This window comes from Eretmochelys imbricata, chromosome 17 (genome assembly GCF_965152235.1).
Source record: "Eretmochelys imbricata isolate rEreImb1 chromosome 17, rEreImb1.hap1, whole genome shotgun sequence".
Classification (NCBI taxonomy): Eukaryota; Metazoa; Chordata; order Testudines; family Cheloniidae; genus Eretmochelys; species Eretmochelys imbricata.
Genome location: NC_135588.1, coordinates 24,575,483 through 24,597,008, shown reverse-complemented (window position 1 = coordinate 24,597,008; position 21,526 = coordinate 24,575,483). Strand labels below are relative to the sequence as shown.

The 21,526-nt window shown below is 53.5% G+C and overlaps 1 protein-coding gene across 1 annotated transcript in view; it reads right to left on the bottom strand.

The window, feature by feature from the left end:
- Positions 1 to 11,380, bottom strand: part of SEPTIN4 (septin 4) — a 50,178-nt gene extending 38,798 nt beyond the window's left edge. Inside the window, exons 1-3 of the mRNA XM_077836448.1 lie at positions 11,366 to 11,380; positions 5,386 to 5,479; positions 4,753 to 4,839 (exon numbers count right to left, since the gene is read on the bottom strand). Coding sequence (XP_077692574.1) covers positions 4,753 to 4,839; positions 5,386 to 5,479; positions 11,366 to 11,380 — 196 coding nt within the window. The remainder of the gene's footprint in view (positions 1 to 4,752; positions 4,840 to 5,385; positions 5,480 to 11,365) is intronic.
- Positions 11,381 to 21,526: the final 10,146 nt, after the last annotated feature.

Genomic DNA, 21,526 nt, shown 5'->3' with positions numbered 1-21,526 from the left:
GTACTGAGCAGTGCAGCGCTGGAGACCCTTGGTGCATCTAGCCCTGTGAGACACAGCAGGGCACGGGCCTTTGCTGTTGCGCTCCTCGCAAGCTCTTGAAATGTTTCTTTTCTTGCCAGCATCCCTCCCTCTGCCCTGGGCTGGGCTCTGGGCAGTTGTGGGCCAATGCGGGGCACTGGAAGTGAACCCTGTGTGAAGATGGTCACTGACTGTGGAGCTCAGCAGTGCTCAGCCTGCCGATTGCCGTACAGCCCATGGCATCCGATGAGCTCACCAAGGGTCACGTATGTTGAAAAGGACATGGGGTGGGGTTAATGTCATGGCATGGGGTCTGGAGGAGGAAGGGCAAGGGCCCATTACAGCCCTGAGAGCTGCTGGCGAGAAGTATCAAGGCTAGAGCTACGAAAAGAACCCAGCTGGCTTGACTCCTCGTCCTGTGTTTTCCATTAGTCTCCCTCCACCAGAAATTAACTCACTTGTTTAAAAACCTGAGGGTTCCATATAAGCTTTGGCCTTTTGTAATGACATGGTCCCAGCCAGCCAGCTGGAACCCAGGGGAAATGGGGGCCGCCTCCGGGGCACATTCATCAGGCTGCAAACAGCAGCATAAATCACACGCCAGTTCTAAGATGATCATAAAACAGGGGTCAGTGTCACAGTAGCACCTCTCTCCCTATTGTGGGATTCTGGCTTGTGCAAAACCAGTGGGATTTACATGCAAACTTCACTGGCAGTTACAGCCACTTATAACGGGCCTGAATTTACACAGCAACTAAACAATAATGATCTCTAATGCTTCTCCTCAGATCCCAATGTCCTTTACAAAGGAGAGCTGTATCATTATCCCCATTTTACAGCTGGGGAAACTGAGGCACAGAGCTGTCCAAGGTCACCCATCCCCCCAGTGGCAGAACCAGGAAAAGACGCAGGTCTCGCGAGTCCCACCCCAGTGCTCTACTGCTCTGAAGAGAGATGCCACGCCAGTGCAAGTTCGCCTGTTTTGCCACTGACCCGTATACACCTAATGGTCTGATTTGTCCTGGCCCTGCTCCTTCTGTTTCACTGTCATGGAGTGTGGGGGAGTCCAGGCCCTGCACCCCTCATCCTGGGATTCACTGAGACTCTCAGCCAGCCAGTAAAACAGAAGGTTTATTGGACAACAGGAACACAGTCCAAAACAGAGCTTGTGGGTACAACCAGGACCCCTCAGTCAAGTCCTTCTGGGGGAGCAGGGAGCTTAGACCCCAGCCCTGGGGTTCCCTGCGTTCCTCCACCCAGCACCAAACTGAAACCAACCCCCCACAGCAGGCTCCCTCCTGCAGCCTCTGTCCAGTTTCCCGGGCAGCGGTGTTACCTCCCCCTCCCCCTCCTGGCTCAGGTGACAGGCTCTCAGGTCTCCCATCCCCAGTGAAACTCCCCTGCCACATTCCCAGGTCAACACTCCCCCCTCCCTGCTGCATCACAGTCACTTTATACCTGGGCAGAGGGCGTGAAATGCTCCGAAATCAGGATTCCCCACGAACTGCACAACACCATGGAGACAAGCTGTGCTGTGATTTTTGGCACTGCTGAATTTAGCCCATTACTGAGAATCTCTGTGCACTTACACTGGCTTTAACTCCACTAACATGCAAGCGGTTACTCCAGAATCTCCCTGGTGAAGGGAGAGGAGAACCAGCCCCTAGGGTCATGATATCTAAGGCCTATCTGGAGAAGAGCAAATGGGTTTGGATAAAGTTAGAACTGACCCGAACATTTGCACCTGACTCAAACTGAGCCCCAAACCAGAGCCGGGTCCAAGACACAGTCTGGATGTGCTCTGGTTTCACAGATTGAAAGGCCAGAAGGGATTGTTAAGATCAGCTCCTGCTTATCACAGGCCCTAGAACTCCCTCCAGAGACTGGAGGCCCTTTTCCTCCCTAGCGTTGGGGGGTGGAGGGTGCCGATGCAGGGGTTGGGTCAGGCCCAGCTCTGCCTCAGACCCAACTCGAGGCCTGAAAACATTGAGGAAGCTTCTGCTGGGGGAGGTTGCTCATTCTCCCCCAGAAGCAGAAGCCCCCACTTTAGGGAAGGCTCTTTCTCAGTCAGTGGGTTCCTGGCAGGGGCACTCTCCATCTCCAGCCCAGAGACATATGGGGGCTCGTGCCAGAAACTAACCATCTGTGACGCTCTGTCCGCCGTGGCTGAGGTGCTGACAAGTGATGGCAGGGCAGCACCAGGGGCTCGGCAGTTAGTCTCTCCAACCCAGAGCTGCAGGGGTAGTTAGGACTTTAATTGGACTAAATCAGTGGAAGTTAGGAGCCCAGTTCCATTATCTTGGAGGATCCGGGCCTCAGTGAGTTCCCCAGCAAACAGGTTCCATTATAAATCCAAGGATAGTTTCTCTAACTGCCTCCAAACCCCAGCTGTACCATGCACACATCCTATCATATAACTGGGTGTGAGCCCCATCCGAACCCAGCTGCAGAGATCAGAGCTGGCTGAATTTAGCCCCTGCTCTAGTCCACTAATCCTGATCTTCCTGATTTTCCATGGATGCAGTCGTTACACCCAAACATGTGAGCAAGCAATGCTCAGCCTGTGTGTTGTTCAGGCTGTTGTGAATATTTGTAACTCTTGGGATACGATTGGTCATCTGAACTACCTAATTCTGTTTCTGCTCCCTGATTGGACAGCTGAATAATGAACAGTCCAAAATGGTCCATTAGACCATCTAGTCATGTTTCAGACTAAGGCATTTACAGGAATGGATGTGCAAGAGAATACTAATTCAAGCTACGACCTGTGAAGCTTCCAGCACCCACTGACATATCCATTAAACCTGGGGGAAAGTTTGTCTAAATGTTGAAATTCACAAAATTACAAAATAAAAACAGGAAAGTTTAGAATCCCTGCCGCCCTCCCCTCCCCAACCCAAATGTTTGAACAAGGAGTGAAAATGTTTCAGACTTTGAGGGGATTCCACCCGGCTGCTGCAGATAATCAGCGAGCCCAACAAGGGACTCTGAGTCCTCCTCTGGCTGTGCCTCCATGAGAAGGCTTTTCACAAACAGTGCGATTTACATTGCTGTAGTTAAACTGGTACAAAGCTCTGTGTGGATGCTATTATTACCTTTAAAGAGCAGCTATAGCTGTTTGGTTTAAGCCTGTTCCTCAGCGACACAAGCAAGAGGGGCTTCTCGTGTTCTCCTGTGCATGAGGCAAGTGCTCAGGCGGGAGGGACCTGGGCAGGCTGAAGACTTTCTAAACCCCACCCTTTGTAACCCACCCTTCGGGGACCCCGTGGGCCCACCTTTCCTGCCTCCCAGTGCAAGCAGCTCATCTCTCTGGCAGCAGAGGGATGAGGGCAGCTCTGCGTGGCACCCATTGGTGCTGCTCCGGCTGGGACACAGGGACTGCCAGACCAGGCCATCTAGCCAGATGCTAAGGAAGGAGCCCTGCAGTGGACACTTATGATCAGTGATGGTCATTCAAGTGACACACTTCACAGGCCTAGTCCTGCTCACTTGTGGCCGCAGGAAGCCGAGCGGCTGGGAAAAGAGGGGTCACCCTTCGGTGGATATGCGGGACTGTTACCGGGGCGCCGTGGGAGCCCGCAATAGCTACAGCTGTTCTTTATAAAAACCCACAGAGACAAAAGCAGCATTTCATCTGCAGTGGGAACTTGAGACTCCTCTCTGCTCACAGCAAGCGGGCATCAGCACACCAGCTGACTGCAGCAGAGGTGAAAGGAGCCAACCCTTTGAGAAGCCAGACAAGATCCTCACTGCGCTAATCAGAGCAGTAAGCAGGCCTCCCGCGGGATGTTAGAGCAGGAGATGCACCACCTGCCCAAGGACTAGCTCAGTCCGCCTGCGCCCAGAGCAGCTAGAGCCACCCCAGGAGAGCCTGAGACAAGCACAGTGTTCTAGACGATCCCAATCAAGAATCAGCCACCCACCACACCCCTCCCTGAGCTCACCAGCAGGGAGCCTGGAACAGGTCCGCTTGGGCCAGTGGAACCCGGCAGGGAGCACGAATGGGGATTAGGACACCTGTGGGCCAAACCCTTTGCCCTTGTGCAGGGCTGGGTCTCCTTGTGCCACCGTGAGAGGGCCAAAGCAAAGCTCCCACTAGCATCAGTGGGAGCTGACCCAGGCCCACAGGTATGAACTCTACAGGATCTCTCCAAATAAACACCACCCAGACGGTCTCAGTCAGGGCTCCCCTTGGGAGTGGGGAAGCTTCTCCCAGAAGGCCCCCAGTTAGGGCTCCTCCTGGTGGGGGGAAGAAGGGGTTCTCCCAGAGGGCCCCCAGTCAGTCTCACCCCTCACAGAAAGGTCTCTACAACAGCATCCCGCTCGTTTACTAACAGGCCTCACTGTGTTCTCTGAAGCTCCGCCTAAGGAGCAGACGCTTTCGACCAGCTCCGGGGAGCTCCAGGGTGCTGCACTGATTTTCACCAGCCGGGGAGCTTGCCCAGTCGCTTGTTTCACTTCACTTCTATGGCCCCGGCATAAGAACGTCCTCAGAAGAGAGCAGGAAATCCCACCGAAGATCCCTCCCTCTGAACAGCCCGTCTCTGCTGTGTCACCCAGGCAGGAGCATGGGGCAGCCAGCCTTTCCCTAAAGCTGCCTCCTACCAGGCACTGAGCTCTAGCAAGCCCCACATTAGTGCTCCCTGCTGAATGGGCCAGGTTGCTCCCTCCCTGCTGATCCCCTGGCTGATCCCAGCTGGCTGGGACAGGGAAGGCTTTGGTCTCTCCTCTTACCTTCTGCACTGAGGAGTTTGCGATCCCTGTACATGTCAGTGAGGAAGAGGCTGTTCACCAGGGTGGATTTCCCCAGGCCAGACTCTCCTAGGGGAAAGCAGAAAGACAACAGTTCATAAAGATCAGAGGCAAGGCAAGAGGCTTGGGTTCCTTTGGCCCCCATCAGGTTCCCAGGGCACATGCCAAAGAGATAGGATCAGGAGCTGCTGCTCCAAAAATGAAGGCACCACAACCCAGGAAGTGTGACCCCCAACCCAGAGACCCCGTGTGTCCGGGATCCTCTGGGATTTCTGCCTCCTCCCCAAAAGCAGCAGCAGGGCCATGGCTTACAGGGGAGAGGAATGGAAGACACGCATCTCTTCCACTGTGCTCTGTGGCTGAGTTCCCAGGACATGCTGGGCTCCTGAACACGGGAGTGTGAATCCACCTGCCCAGCTCCCACAGTCTACACTGCTGGGGTCTCTTCTTCCTTCCTTCTCTGCCCACTTTCACCCAGAGTGTAGGTCAGTTCTGCTCCCGCTGTAGGAGGCAGCATTCTCAGCCTCTCTGCTTCCCCCACAGCCTGTCCCAGTGCGCCTGTTCCCAGGGGCCTCTTTAAAGGGCTGCTGGGTGAGGCCTCAGGGGTGCCCCTACCTGCTACCATCAGCGTGAAGTCAAACCCCTTCTTCACCGATTTCCGATGGACCTGATTGGGGAGCGTCGCAAACCCCACGTACTCCTTATCGTCCTGCAGGGGGGAGGATGGGGGGCATGTGAATCTGGAGTGCCACCCCATCTCACTCCCACCTCGTCCCCGGGGCATACCCACCGTTGGGATGGAGAGCAGCCAGCTGCCCCCGTTCTATGCCCTGGCCCTTGTCGCCAAAGCCCTAAGCAGGCTAGGGCTCCCTCAGACCTCTGCACTTGGCAGGGATGCTCCGGCTGAAGGAGTCCAGAGCTCACAACGGGCAGAGGAAGAGCCTCCTCTGATGACGACAGAGCCCATGGGCTCAGAGCGAGGCAGTCTGAATTCCCCAGCTTTGGGGCTTGCCCTCAGATGTGCCTGCTCAGGCTGGCTTTTCCCTGGCCAGCTGTGTACGGGATGCCTGCACCGCTCTCACAGGCCTGAGCAGGCAGACAGTGTCAGAGACCAGGGCAGGCAAGGCCGCCCTCTACAGGGGTGAGGGCCAGCACCTGCATGTCACAGGGTACCCAGCCGCTGCGGCAGTGCACAGCATCGTCCTTACCGCCTAGGAAGAGAAGCCAGGAGGCAGGGACGGGCCTTTGCACAGGGACTTGGACACTTTGGAGTCAATCCCGGCACAAGTCGAGTACCCTCAGCTCCAGGGAAGCCAATGCGAGGAGATCTAGGAGTGCTCGGCCCCTCGCAGGCCCCAGTCTGTCAGGCACAATGGATTTAGGAGCCTATGCAAGCTCTAGCCCTGGTGTGTAGGTGTCCTTGATCCCTGGCGTCTCACATAGCGAACAGGCAGATCCTTCAGCAGATCAGAGCTGTACAAGCCACCTAGCTCCCTGCTCCCCAGTAACCCAGAGGCTGGAGCTCCTTGTCAACTGAGAGGCTTGCCCCGGAATGCACCGTACCTCAGAAGAGTCGTATGGATCAAGCTTGCCCCATGGACTTCTAGGCCGCGAGGGGCTCAGGGGTGCCGGAGCTGCGATGTGCTGCTGAAAGTCCGGGGGCCGAGGCCAGGAGAAGGGCCTCAGTTCCTTCTCGTCTAGCAGCTCATCGGCAATGGGCCAGGCTACACTGGAGAACATGCCGGGATCTACGGGCCCCTGTCCATGGGCTCTCTTGCCCTCCTCCGGTTCAACTTTCCTAAAGCTCTCGCCTGAAGGGAACTCCTTCAGGAACTGGGCCAACTCTGCCTCCTCCGAGTCTTCTTTCAGGAAGCGCTTTATCTGCAGAGAAGGGAGAGCCGGGGGAGGGAGAGTGGCAGGGGGAGATCAGGGGCAGCCAGGGGGAGCGGGGAAGAGAGAGGAGCACGCTGGTTTATGGAAAGTTAGACATGATGGAGTGAGGGCAGGTGGAACGAGCCTATGCGCACAGCCCTGCTAGTCCCGGCGCAGGGTTTGTTACCCGCGTTTGCAGGTTACTTTCAGCTCGGGTGGAATTTTACAGGCTGGAAGCTCAGCAGCTGTTGTAGATATCTAGTGCGACCTGGCCCACCCCCCGCTATGAGTCGTTAGTGCAGGCGTGCAAGGAATCTGCTGTTAATAATCACATGCACCAAAGAGGGGCTGGGAGAGCATGAGGAAGAGTCAGGAAAGTGGTAGGATCTTCCTCGCACCCAGCGAGTTCAGGGCTCCCAGAGGTCAGGGCTGGGGATCCATTGGGGAGCCGTATGGAGATGGCCTAGGCTGGAGGGACATTCCCATGCATCTCGAGATACAGTTCAGACTCTTACTGCTTGCTCCCCGTGCATCTCAACCGGCTCCTCAGCACGCTCTGGGAGGCAGGGGCTGGCCCCTTCTCTAGAGACAGAAGGGACGGCCTGCTCCACTGCACAGGGCTGGGTCTCTTCAGGGTCTCCAGGAGCAGCTGGGCCCCCATCACACTCTGCTGCCTGATTGCAGCATGTGAGGGGTGAGAGAGTGTGGGGCGGGATGGAGAAAAGGAATCAAAGAAAGAAAAGATCAAAGGCAGGGACAGAAGGCAGCTGGCTGGGGAAACCCCACTAGGGCTCGAGCCAGAACTGCACAGCTCCCTGCAGAGAGCACAGCCGGCTGTGTCTGCGAGCCCCGCATGAGCTCTGTCCTGGCACTGCCAGAGGAGATCAGTGGAGAGGCTGCACTACCGACGGAGACCGTCGGGGGTCACAAGTATCTCTGGGTGCTGGGGACAGCTCAGCACTTGCTGCATCTTCAACACAGCACAACCTGTGCACCCCGCAGCCTCCCCCACGTGCGGTCAGGCGATGGACACTGCAGGCGGTGATAGCCAGCCCCACCCCCATGCCCCAACTCCCACTGCCACATTTTGGCTTCCTCCTATCTCTTCACATGCCTGGATGTGCCGGGGCACAGGGCTCCCATCACATCTGAACATGCCCCATCTGCATGCCTATGCACACATGCGATGGGCTTGCCTGTGTGCCCACTGGCTGAGTCTGCTGATCTCTATGCGGAGGTCTGTATATATGGGCATGTGCACATCGTGGAGATGAGTATCCGCACTGCGCACGTCCCTGTGTGCACACAGGGATGCCCGTGTCACAGATAGGTAATTGGTCAGGGCTGATTTCACCATGCACTCACAACCCGACAAAAAATACCTCCATCGACACTAATCATAATTTACAGCTAGGCAAAGTAAGAGAACTGCTGCTTGAGGGCGTATCAGAGCGGCTGGAAGGAGATTTACTTGGTATATTTTGACATTGGATGTGGATAATTTGTGTGTTAATTTGTGCTTTAACTTTCTGAATCTCAACATCCGCTGTCATTAAATAATTAGTCTGACCCCCCCAGAACTTCCTGCAACTGTGAGCATTTAAATATCAAAACAGCTTAAAACTAAACATTGCCATTATCTGCTGCAATTATAAAAAAACAACTGCCCAGCCCAAGCAAGAGGTTAGAAACATAAGTGAAACAGACTGGACTCACCCTCTGCAGGGTTCTCCAATTTAGCTTTGTCCCATTTTGCTGAAAAGGCCCAAATAATCCCACCTCCACCCCGCAAAAGGCCTTTCAGCTCCCCCGGGGAGCTGGCTCTGCAGCCTGACCGAGCTCAGGAAGGCTGATATTGGATTGCGTGGCTGCATGCGCTGGGAGCGTGTGGCTCCGTGTGTCTGGCTGCACATGCCAGTCCCTGTGTGTATCTCCCGTGTTCACACACTCACCAGCATGCGACAGAGCTGCATCACGGACCGTGAACGTCATGGCCAGACCAAGGGTTCGTTCCAATTTTTGCTCAGTTTGGGGACCACCCAGAGACTTTCGCAGGCCAGGCCCAGGCCTCTCCCCTGCAGTGGTGAAGCTCCCCATTCCTGTGCTGAGACCACAACAGCTGAGTGGGCTGGGGCAGCTGGCAGTTCCTGCTCACCATTTCAGGCACACTACTCAGCACAGGGACCAGGGAGAGTAGCCCAAGGGGCTGACTCACATCCTCGCTCCCCCCCTTCCCCAGCAGAGAACAAGTCCTGTTCGGTGCCCCGCATAAGGCAGGCAGTGATGGAGAGCCCGCTGTCCTGTAACCGGGGAGCACCAGGAATAGCAGCCACGGCAGAGTGGCTCAGGAAAGGATGCCGCTCCTCCCATCCCTAAACGGCTCCCCAGGACTTAGAGCCCAGGAGGAAAGGTTAAGCAGGGGCCTGGCCTGCATGCCTGAGGCACCCACAGGGCCCTGCATGCACCTCAGTGGGAGACAGTGTGTGCAATTACCACAGCAGCCAGCCCTACCTGAGAATGGTGCCCAGCCCGGATCGGGCTGCAGATAGCGCAGCAAGGAGCAGCTATGTCACCTCCTCCCATTCCCGTGCTAGCAGGTTTACCCTTCACCCTGGAGAGCGCAGGCTGTCACCGCTGCATGTGAAATCCCTGCGGGACTGGAGAATTGCCTTCCTCCCTCGCTGGGGTCCCAGCCCCCTGGGTCGGGGCAGCAGGGGGCACTCCCATTTCATGACAGTCCTGATACCCACCATAGCCACGGCCAAACGACGGGAGTTCCCTCGGCTGTGGGAGGAAGCCTCTACGCATGTGCCCTGGGCCTTCCCCAGTCCTCTGGCACGCAGCCCTGCTCAGTCACTGCCCTAACCGCCAAGGTGCCTCCTCCATTCAATCCGCCCCCCTGGAGCTTGCTGCTGACACTTCCCCAGCAGGGGGTCCCCCACCCCGGCGGAGACCGTGCCTGGGCCAAGCGCTCGGCTCTGCACCCACGGTCTGCCCCTGATGATAGGGCTGGGCTCCAGCCTCCGCCCAGCCTGGGCCTGCAGCTCCCTGTGACAACGGGAGAGGGGGACAGACGGCTTGGGAGCGGGGAGGAGCTGGGCAGAGCCCAGAGAAGAACACAGCACATACCTGAGCTGTTGCAGGTCAGCAGGCTCATGGCTTCTGGCCCAGGAACTGGGTGCCTCTGGCCTCCACTGACACAAGCTCTACAGCCCGTTTACAAGGCATCCCAAGCAAGGAGGGATTCCCTGGAGGGTCACCATGGGAGGCAACAGCCCTGAACCCAGGGCAAAGTAGCTCTCCAGCATCCAAGAGCCCTCCAGAGCATGCAGGAGCCCCCCGCTCTCTGCTGCCCGCGTGAGACCTGAAGGGGGCCTCAGGCCAGATTGGAAATCCCTCCCCACCTCGGTTCTCTCCCTCCCAGCCTGGAGGGTCACTTCCTATTGCCATGCCAGATAGATCATTTTATCAGACAAGAGCCCAGAGCCAGGCCAGCTGTGGCAGGGCCAGCAGAGCTCAGAGCCCGGAGAAGCTTAGCTGAGCGAAGGATGGATGAGCCAGGGCAAGGCACAGAGGGGCCAGCCATGCTGAGAGCAGGTGCAGAGCAGAGACTGTAAGCAAGACTCAGGTCTGAATCCCACAACCGAGAAGAGACACTCAGCTGAATTCTCCTGCTTTGGATCCCAGCTCTGCCCCGATAAGGGATGCGCCAGAACCATTCCTTCACCCCCACATACAGAGCTCAGAGATCCCAAACCTTACAGAGTAGCTTTTGCCCCAGCAAAGCCAGTGTGGGTATGGGCTGTCTCTGCCCAAGGAATTCTGCCCGCCTGGCTTTGCCTCAAACTGCTGCACCTGTCCTTAGGGGGTGGGGGTGGTGGGTTCTGTGTACCCCCCAAGCCAGCTGAGACACAAACATTTCCCACAGCCCTCCCTGCACTTGCTCTTTTTCAGGGATGCTCTTTACAATGTGCAGCACCCTTCTAGGCCATTTTCCCCAGGTCCCACATGGGATCCTAGCCTGGATGCATGAAGTCATGCTGGCTGTAGCCCCAGGTTCGCCAGCAAGCTCCTCCATGTGGCAGTTGTCCTTTCACAGCCTGGTGTTTTTAAGGGCCAGGGAGTGCTCCCAGCTGCCCTTTGGACTCCTGTCCTAGGAGAGACAATGAGATTGACAGCAGCTGCAGCCGAAGCTGGAGGCAATATGTGACTCAAAGAATTAACTGGCTGGGTTGCACCAAAACCAAGGTCATGCTGCTTCCCGGGCTCCCCTGCCTTGCCTAGGGGCCTCTCCTGCACCAATTCCCCACTGCAGGGTTCTCAGCATGTCACACCCAACCTGCTGTTCCCATTTCCTCTGCTAAGTCACCTGAACACCTCTCCCCGATGCCTCCTACAGGCAGCAAGGAGCCGTTTCCACAGGGGGCTGGAAGAGGCTGGAATTGGGGTCGCTGTGGGTCCCCTCCCCCAGCAATCCCACACCATCTAAAGCAGAGTTTGTTATTACAAATCAATGCCCTTCATTATGTTTGTGGAACTGCAGCATTCCTGCCCCCCCGCCCAGCTGCCCTCAGGGCCTCGCTCCCTCTCCAGCCTTGCAGAGGTCACCATGCAACACAACAGTGTTTCGCAGCACACTGCCTCAGTGCTGCAGCTCTGTCTGTCCCATGGCCAGGCGAGCAGGTGCTCCTGGAAAGGCTGCTACCATGCTGCAGGCTCAGGCCAGGCCCCCAGCCATTTCCTGAAATGACGCTGTCCTGGAAGGGTGAGCGAGCAGCCCTGTGCCAGGCTGGTGCAGCTCACCACGAGCCCGTCTGTGTGCTAGCTGGGCTGGTCCCTCCGGACGTCTGCACGGCAATGGAAGACCCACAGCCCAGCCGCCACTGGCCTGGGTCAGCTGACTCGTGCTGGGGCTGCAGAGCTAGAAAACTGGCAGGTAGATGTTTGAGCTTGGGCTGGAGCCTGGGCTCTGAGATTCCATCGGGGGCAGGAGCAGAGGGTTCAGCCCAAGCCCAAACGTCCCCATGGCTATTGTGAGCCTCCCAGCCCAAGCCTGAGTCAGCTAACCAGGCTCTGAGACTCACTGCCAGGGGGTTACTGTAGTGTAGATGTTCCCTCAATGGTCACTCTCAGCAGCTCTAGCCCCTGCTAGGGCTTCCCTGGCTGGGTTCCCAGCTGGCCCTGGGAACGAGTCCACAAAGTAAACCCCGCAGAACAGACACAGTAGGTCCCAGCAGGCTGTGCCGAGGGGGCAGACCCTTCCTAAGTGGGTGCAGGCTAGAAGGGAAAGGGAGGAGAGCTGGGAGGGTGCAGCATGAGAGAGGAACAGGACCAAGCCCCTTGAGATGGGAGTGGGGAGAGAATGCAGGGAGAAGCGTCTCTCCGCACAGCATAGTGAACGCCCTGGACAGAGGGCCCCGGCTGGCTTCCCGGAGAGGCACTGCGGGGTCAGCCCCCAGGACAGGATTTAGGGCAGCCTGAGCCACACACATGACCCCCCCCCACACACACACACGCAGCAGGGGCCCGGGAGGACGTGGCTGGATACTCTCTACCTGCAGCTTGCTCTTCGGCTGGGCGCTGGAGGCCATGTCTGACCCTGGGGATGTCCGTCCAGGGGCGAAAGAGGACGCAAATGGGGACGCGGTGCAGCTGGGGCTCATTAAGACGGGCCGGGGATGGCCCTGGCAGAGCTCCGCCCTCCCAGAGAAGCCGAGCCCGGTGGCTACGCAGCAGAGCTCAGGGAGCTGCCACTCCAGAGGTGCGCGTGCTGGAGATGCCTTCGCAGGGCTCTGCCATGGCAGTCGCTGGCGCACGGGGAGGGCAGCTGCCTGTGGCTCCCATCGCGGCCACCGTGGCCCAGCCACACGCTGCCCAGCTCGCTGGCGGGAAGGCAGGAGCTGGCGGGGCAACTTGCCAAACAGTAACGCACGTCCTGAGCCACCCAGCTATTCCAGGGAGCCACAGACACTGCCGGGGGCCGGGGGGAGGAGAGGGACTCTGAACAGAGCCAGGGACAGAGGCAAGAAGATATCCTTATCCCCAGTTCAAGATGGGGAGGCCAGGGCAGCTAGCCCAACCACTGGCTCAGGACAGACGGCCCCACCCCAGCCCAGGCTGCGGGGCGGCTTTGGGCTCCTTCACTTTCACGCCAGCACCACCCTTGGCAGCAGCTGGCGGGGTGAGGGGCAGCCCTGCGGGAAGGTGGAGAAGCGGCAGCGGATGGTGCTGACCTAACCCGAGGCCGCTGGGAAGAACAATCTGGCAGAGCCCGTGGAGGCCTGGGCTGGAATGTGCAGAGCATTTAACCAGGCTGCGCAAAGGTTAATGGCTGAAGAGTCAAAGCCCAGGAGGCAAACCAGAAAACTGGCTGGGGAGCAGGAGCCAAAGGTGAAGCCCCCCTGCTGAAAGGGCTGGCTGAGGGGCTCCCGGGCCCTGTTGCTGGGAGCTGCAACCAGGCTTACACACGAACTTGCTGCCTTCACAGATCATTATTCAGGTAGCAGTGTCATGCCCAGGGAAGTTAGGAAACACCAGAATTATGGTTTCCTGGGTGACCCTAATTCGGCCTCCTTGTGTGTCTGTGCTCTGAGACAGCCTTCGTTGCATGCCCATGCTCGATTCTTCCCACAGGTTCCTGCCTCCCTCTGCGCCAGGACAGACGAAAGGGCAGCCTGCGATTCTTTACCCTCGTCGTTCAGGGCATGGCCTTGGTGGTACCAGCACCCAACCCGGAGTCTGCCCTGTTTCCTTGTGGGCTCTCCCACGGGCGCTTGCTCAGAACCAGAGTATCGAGTGTGTCACTGGGTGAGGAGAGCCCAGCATCACCCCAATTCACAGATGGGGAAGAGACAAAGGGAGTGGCCCCATGCAGGGAACCAGTGACAGAGTCGGGATTCGCACTCGGGACCTGTCCCTCCAGAGTGTGCTGAGAGATACTGAGTGCTCCCAGCTCCCGCTGATGGCAACTGCAGCTGGCAGTCAGCAGCTCTGCAAAGCTGAGCCCAGCTCACTCAAGAGGCACACAGATAAATGAGCCCCCCCCACCCCAATCAGTGGCTACACTCCTTGTACAGGTGGAAGGGAGGTGGCGGCGTAGGAGCCCCACCACAGTACCACCCCAGGGGAATCCTGAGGGGGCAGTTATGGTGGCTTTCTGGCTGCTTTATGCAAAGTGCAGGGCAGCCATGGGCTTGGGCTGAGTTAGCTCTGATTGACAGCAGCGGGAGTGAGAGGAGAATCAGGCTGGTTTTACAGGACTCTCAAACTGGAGACAGAAAATAGTGATGAAAATGCAACCAGGCTCCAAAGGATCCGGCTGGTGAGCTGGCAGACAATGCAGTGGGGAGCCCTTGGGACTCAATGGGGACTGTGAGACCTTCTCGGAGAGTAGGGCTTGGGGCCTGCGGAGAGGCTCTATAACCATTTACTTGCTGCCAGTGAGAGCCTGGCTGTAAGGCCCATGGGCAGCATACAAAAGCCAAAGGGCTGAGCCTGGTGTTGCAGAGGGGACTTGGGGGCCATGGTGGGGATGGTGTCCCTAGCCTCTGTTTGCCAGAAGCTGGGCATGGGCGACAGGGGATGGATCACTTGATGATTCCCTGTTCCGTTCATTCCCTCTGGGGCACCTGGCATTGGCCACTGTCAGAGGACAGGATACTGGGCTAGATGAACCTTTGGTCTGATCCGGTGTGGCCGTTCTTATGTTCTTATAACATTCAGGGCCCAGAAAGAGCAGTGGGAATCAGTGGCATTGCCCAGTGTGAACAGAGTCAGCTTCCCACCAGATGACATGATGGAGTCCAAGGGCAGCAGAAATGCGATAACTCAGCTCTGTCGGTGTGTCCACACTAGGAAAGGAATGGGAGTTCTTCCCACCCACTGGTTGGCCTGTGGGGCGATCCTAGTGAGGAGAAGGCAGCATGTACACAGTTCACCGCACTCTGCTAAGACATGACCACTGCCTTGTCTTCATGAGGACTTTACCCAGTGTGAGTTACCGCAGCTTTTCCCGGAGTGTCTGAGTTATGGGGGCTCCAGTCAGGAAAAAAGAAGGGACTCTGAGGTGACAGCAGGGGGTGGAGGGAAATGGTTCACTCTATGAGGAAAGCAGGTGTAACGATGCTGGTTCTGGCGGGACCCAACTGAGAGTGTCAATTCTGGACAAATTGCTTAAAGCAGGGCAGTTACAGCCCCAGGCTGGGGTTTCTATGCACACCAAGGCAAACCAAACCAGCCAAACAGAGCAGACTTTGGTTTTACCCCACTGGCTAACCACAAGTCACACAAGCAATTCCCTTAGACACTCCAGTTTACCAATATCACCACCAGTGCCACTCGTTATGGGGACAAATGGTTATGAAAACCAATATCCCAGTAAAACAAAAAAGGTTCCCTCGATCCCAAAGGACCAAGCCCCACACCCAGGTCAATATACAAATCAGATCTTGCCCACAAATCACGCTGTTGCCAATCCTTTAGAATCTAAAATCTAAAGGTTTATTCATAAAAGGAAAAAGATAGAGATGAGAGCTAGAATGGGTTAAACGGAATTAACGACATCCGGTAATGGCCAAGTTCTTGGTTCAGGCTTTTAGCAGAGATGGAATAAACTGCAGGTTCAAATCAAGTCTCTGAAGAACATCCCCAGCTGCAGTGGGTCTTTCAGTCCTTGGTTCAAAGCTTCAGTGTAGCAAAGTCCCTCCAGAGGTAGGAAGCAGGATTGAAGACAAGATGGACGAGCTGCAGCAGCTTTTTATAGTCTCTTGCCATGTGGTCTCTTTCTTTGTCCCAAGGACGAGCTGCCCAGCACATGGCCTGGAAACACCTCTGAGTTCTGTCCATAGGTAGGTCCCTGCACACTTTGCTGAGTCCCAAGGCGTGTCTGCCTTCTCTCAGTGGGTCAATTGTATAGCAGATGGTCCTTAATGGGCCATCCAGCAGGCTAGGCAGAGCTGACACCAACTTGTCTGGGGTGTCACCCAGAAGCACAGCACAAGTTTGAACTACAGACGGTACAGAGCCAATATTCATAACTTCAACTACAAAAATGATACACACATATAGACAGCATAATCATAACCAGCAAACCATAACCTTGTCTTAGACACCTCATTTGACCCCTTTTATATAAGATTTGGTGTCACTACAGGACTTTGGTTGCAACAATGATCTATATGGTCCCAGATTATGTCAATAACATCACACCCTCAACGCAAAATTGATGCAGGAAGGGATGACACAAACATCACTGACTGCATCCCAAGAGCTTCCCTCCTTGGTTCTGTCTTACTACAGCAAGTATTGGTGTATAAGAGAAATGGTTTATCAAAGTCATGTTCAATAACATGATTGAATCTTTACAAACTCAAGGTAAAACTTGGTTAGAACAATAGCGGATTGGATCTGCTTTTGCAGCATGGTTCCTGTAAGTCTCATGTGATCTTGCCAAGACCTAAAGAACATAACTACTTTATCCATACAAGCTCTGGCAAATGTTTGGAACCTAATTAACATCAACTTAATGTAGATATTACTGTAGTTTACAGTACAGGAATCTTGGCATTTAGCCATGAAAGCAATATGGTAGTGTGCCTCAGTTTCCCTTTTCATACAGCATATCAGGTTTGGAATGTCCTTTCAAAAGTTTCAGTACTGTTTACAGCCCTTAACTGTGAAACATCAGTATAACAAGGACTTTTAACACAAAGTGTGTTCTCATGTATTCCTTTTACCACATTCAAGGGATTTTCCAAAAGATTAGGCATATTGTACATTTTTACAGTTTTTGGTAATAGCAACATATTAGTTACCAAAATTACCATGAGCAATAACAACAAATTCATTGCAAGTGTCCATCTACATTCACGTTTGTTATTCCACACCTTTGGCTCAATACTATTGGGGTTTGGGCCTTTTAGGGTTAGCCTGTGGCTTCCCTTTGCAAAATTAAGGTCTCTTTTTCCTCCTTGTCCTGAAGGATCAAACCCTGATTTCTCTTGCGTAACAGAATTCACTGGCTGATTGGGTGTGCTCTCTGCGCTAACAGCTATTAGCTTCTTCTCCCTGCCAGCCAAGTAATTTGCATTACCACAGACAGGAGCCAGTTCACCAGTTTTCAGATCCTTTGCTGCTACCAATTCCAAGGCTGGACTCTGTCTTAAAGAGAAACCATCCATTTTCACTAACAAGCCAGACTCAAAGTTCTGCTGTCCTTCCCTTACCAACCTCTGCTTCCACATGGAATCTCAGTTAAGTTCACTGAGAGAATACAAGTCATATCCAAAGCGTCTAGAGATGAGAGTAGACCTGCCATCCCCTGCATTCTCGAGAGATTAACTGCCCAGCTGTTCTACTCTGCAGACTCAGCTACCCAGTCTTCCCGCTGAACCTGATACACAGTCTGTTCACTCACAGAATCAGCATGGAGACATTCCTCTCTCAACAACCTTGTCTCCCCAACAAGCTGGCCAAACCCAGCCACTTGGTTATAGGACTCTTCAACTTCCTTAACAGCTTTCACTTCATCTGAGACCTTCTCAAAGCTATCCACACTGGATCTTTCAAAAGGAAAGTCAGTGGATCCATTCACCACAGAAAATTTCTGTTTGTTAGGAACTGAAACTTTCTTGGTTAAGTTTCAGAGTAGCAGCCGTGTTAGTCTGTATTCGCAAAAAGAAAAGGAGTATGTGTGGCACCTTAGAGATTAACAAATTTATTTGAGCATAAGCTTTCATGAGCTACAGCTTATGCTCAAATAAATTTGTTAGTCTCTAAGGTGCCACAAGTCCTCCTGTTCTTTTTTTCTTAGTTAAACCACTTTCACACCCTTCAGTTGCAGTAAACTGCTTGCAAAGACTCCATGAGGATTCCTTACCCTAAAAGCTTTTCTAAGCAGCAATTCAACCCTCACAGAAATTCTGCCTTTGCCCTCTTCCCCTAGGGCTTGCTCTAGAGGAACACGTCCCTGAGCAACAACAGACTCATTCTGGGTCTCCCTTACATCCTGAATCACCTCTGAGCCAACTGCACTATTCTCAACCATCACAGGCTGAAAGGCCCCTTCTGTCTGCTCCACAGACAAAGAAGAGCGAGAGACACTTTCTCCTTTATCAGACACACAGCTTGGGATCTCATTTCCCTTGTCCCAGCTCACAAGGCTGTTCACAGACAACTGCTTGGAGATCAGGGTGGCTCCCTCCATAGGCAAGTCAATACCCCTGACAGAAACAGGCACGTTTCCTTCACTGTCACAATTCTCCACCCAGCTAACAGGTAAGGTCCAGGGACACTCATCTTCCACTCTCCTCGACTTCCCACACTGCTGACTAGACACAGCCATCAGCTCACAAGGCTGCCTAGGCTCATCCCAAATCTCCTTCCCAGGCACATTGCCACTCCCCACAGACAAACTGCTCCTCTTCTCACTACCCTGAGCTACTTCCAGCAAATCAGTTACCTTTTCCAGGTTCACTTTTATAAGCTGTACTAGCCAACAATCCATCACCCATCAAAAAATCCACCCTTTCCTTTCTCAGTTAGGGCTTCCACCTGACCATCCACTTTCATCTGCTCCTGAAAAACACTGTCCTGACCAATGAGTTCTTTCTGTGCTTGATCTAATTCCAGATTCACCTCTGAGACATTAGACAGACAGTCAGAAACTTCATTCACAGACAAACAGCTACTTTCCAAAGATAAATTTTTGGAAAAACCCTCCACAGACACAACTTTGGGATTCATCCTCTCCTGTGCCTGGTTTGTGTTAACTTGACTGAACATAGCTTTAATATCATTTCCAATCATAAGATCTTTAGGGACTGTGTTCTTCACTCCCACAACCATGGTGCCCTCAAATCCCTTCCATTTAAGGTGGATTTTAGCCAAAGGCACCCTGACAAAATACTCAGATAGGGCTACCACAATTACATTTTCATCTCGCCAATAATCTTCCTCCCTGACAAGGCTTGCTTTAACCAAAGTAATATCTGCTGCGGGGTCCCTCCATGCCATACACCTTACTCCATTCACTTCTGCCCTGCTAATAAACTCTGCATTATTTTTCCCATATTTAGCTTTAATATGAGTTTTAAGGTCAAATTCTTCAGAGACCACAGAAACAGCATTTGCACACAGGGCACCAGCGCTGGGCTCTGTGTGGCTTGCCTGTGAGTTTATAATAACAGGATTAGCATTTGCCATGGCATTTGGGGTTGCTGGTTTTGGGCTGCCCTTCAGGGTTCGGCAATCTGGTCTCACGTGGCCCAGCACACCACAGTGATAGCATTCAACCTGTTTATTCTTGTGGTGAGAGTTCCTACCCTCTGGGCCCCCATGAGCTCCTTTATAAGAGAGTCAGGGCCAGGTTTACTTTTAAATCCTTCCCCCTTGAACTGGGGAGAACAGTGATTAATTTCCCCCTGGGGTTTATACCCTTCCCGAGCCCTGTTTTGGGTATGGCATCTGCAATCTCTGCAGCCCGTAGGACTGACTCAGTCCCTATCACACACAGCTGCTCTCACATGGTCAGGCACGATGTCTAAGAACTGTTCCTAAGTTATTAACTCCAGCAGTTTTTCAAAACTGCCATGCGTCTTTGCTCCCACAACCCACTTTTTAACAAAACCCATCAGCTTATGAGCACATTCTACAAAAGTACAATCATTAGACATTTTAAATTTTCTAAACTTAACCCTGTAAGAATCAGGAGTAACCTTGAACCGCCTCAACACAGAATCTTTAAACCGCTCATAATCCAAGGCTTCTTGTTCCCCAATTCATTAAATACCTCCCTGGCTTTCCCTGTCAGCCTGGTCAGAAGGACAGGCATTTGCTGATCATCGGGGATCTGGTACAGATTGCAGAGGCGTTCAGAAGTAGACAAAAACTCCTCTATGTCCTCAGTATCGTTGTAAATGGGACACATCCTCTCCCAGTTCTTCTCATGGCGGTTGGGAAGTGGAGTACCACGTGGAGATGACTTTCTCCGCTCTTCCATGACTTGGAGCTGAAGTCTGGCCATCTCCTGTTCCATCTTGTGAGTCTCCTGTCAAGCTTTCTCCTCAGCCACCAGCAGCTTCAGACGCCCCTTAGGAGCTTTTTCTTCTCTCTCTGCTGCCTCTTTCTCTCTCTCAGCAGCTTCTCTTTTGAACTCAGCATTCTTTTGCTTTTTCAGCAATCGATGCAGATGCTAGATTCTGTTCATGCTCAAGTTGCAGTTTATTTGTTGCCTTTCGCACTCTAATTTTTCTGCAGCTTCTGTAGCCTCAGCTAAGGGCTGTGCTCCTGCCTCCTGACCACTGGCCACTAACAGATTTCTCAGTTCTTGATTTGTAGCTTTCTTTCTAACGCTTATTCCCTTTTCTGAGCACAGATCTTCCAGGGCTTTTTTGCCAAGGCCCTTATATGCTCTTTGCTCACCCATTGCAACTGCTCTTTAACCAATCCAACTCTCAATACTAAAATTCAAATTTGGATAGCATGGGGTTCTGACCCAAAGTTTAATTGACCTGGTTCTGTGGATCCTAGCATGACTACGCCACTGTAATGATGCTGGTTTTCTGGCGGGACCCAACTGAGTGGGCCAATTCTGGACAAATTGCTTAAAGCAGGGCAGTTACAGCCCCAGGCTGGGGTTTCTATGCACACCAAGGCAAACCAAACCAGTCAAACAGAGAAGACTTTGGTTTTACCCCACTGGCTAACCACAAGACACACAAGCAATTCCCTTAGACACTCCAGTTTACCAATATCACCACCAGTGCCATTCGTTATGGGGACAAATGGTTATGAAAACCAATACCCCAGTAAAACAAAAAAGGTTCCCTAGATCCCAAAGGACCAAGCCCCACACCCAGGTCAATATACAAATCAGATCTTACCCACAAATCACGCTGTTGCCAATCCTTTAGAATCTAAAATCTAAAGGTTTATTCATAAAAGGAAAAAGATACAGACAAGAGCTAGAATGGGTTAAACGGAATCAATGACATCCGGTAATGGCAAAGTTCTTGGTTCAAGCTTGTAGCAGTGATTGAATAAACTGCAGGTTCAAATCAAGTCTTTGGAGAACATCCCCAGCTGTGGTGGGTCTTTCAGTCCTTGGTTCAAAGCTTCAGTGTAGCGAAGTCCCTCCAGAGGTAAGAATCATAGAATCATAGAATATCAGGGTTGGAAGGGACCCCTGAAGGTCATCTAGTCCAACCCCCTGCTCGAAGCAGGACCAATTCCCAGTTAAATCATCCCAGCCAGGGCTTTGTCAAGCCTGACCTTAAAAACCTCTAAGGAAGGAGATTCTACCACCTCCCTAGGTAACGCATTCCAGTGTTTCACCACCCTCTTAGTGAAAAAGTTTTTCCTAATATCCAATCTAAACCTCCCCCACTGCAACTTGAGACCATTACTCCTCGTTCTGTCATCTGCTACCATTGAGAACAGTCTAGAGCCATCCTCTTTGCAACCCCCTTTCAGGTAGTTGAAAGCAGATATCAAATCCCCCCTCATTCTTCTCTTCTGCAGGCTAAACAATCCCAGCTCCCTCAGCCTCTCCTCATAAGTCATGTGTTCTAGACCCCTAATCATTTTTGTTGCCCTTCGCTGGACTCTCTCCAATTTATCCACATCCTTCTTGTAGTGTGGGGCCCAAAACTGGACACAGTACTCCAGATGAGGCCTCACCAATGTTGAATAGAAGAAGCAGGATTGAAGACAAGATGGACGAGCTGCAGCAGCTTTGTACAGTCTCTTGCCATGTGGTCTGTCTTTCTTTGTCCCAAAGACAAGCTGTCCATCCCATGGCCTGGAAACACCTCTGAGTTCTGTCCATAGGCATGTCCCTGCACACCCCAAGGCGTGTCTGCCTTCTCTCAGTGGGTCAATTGTACAG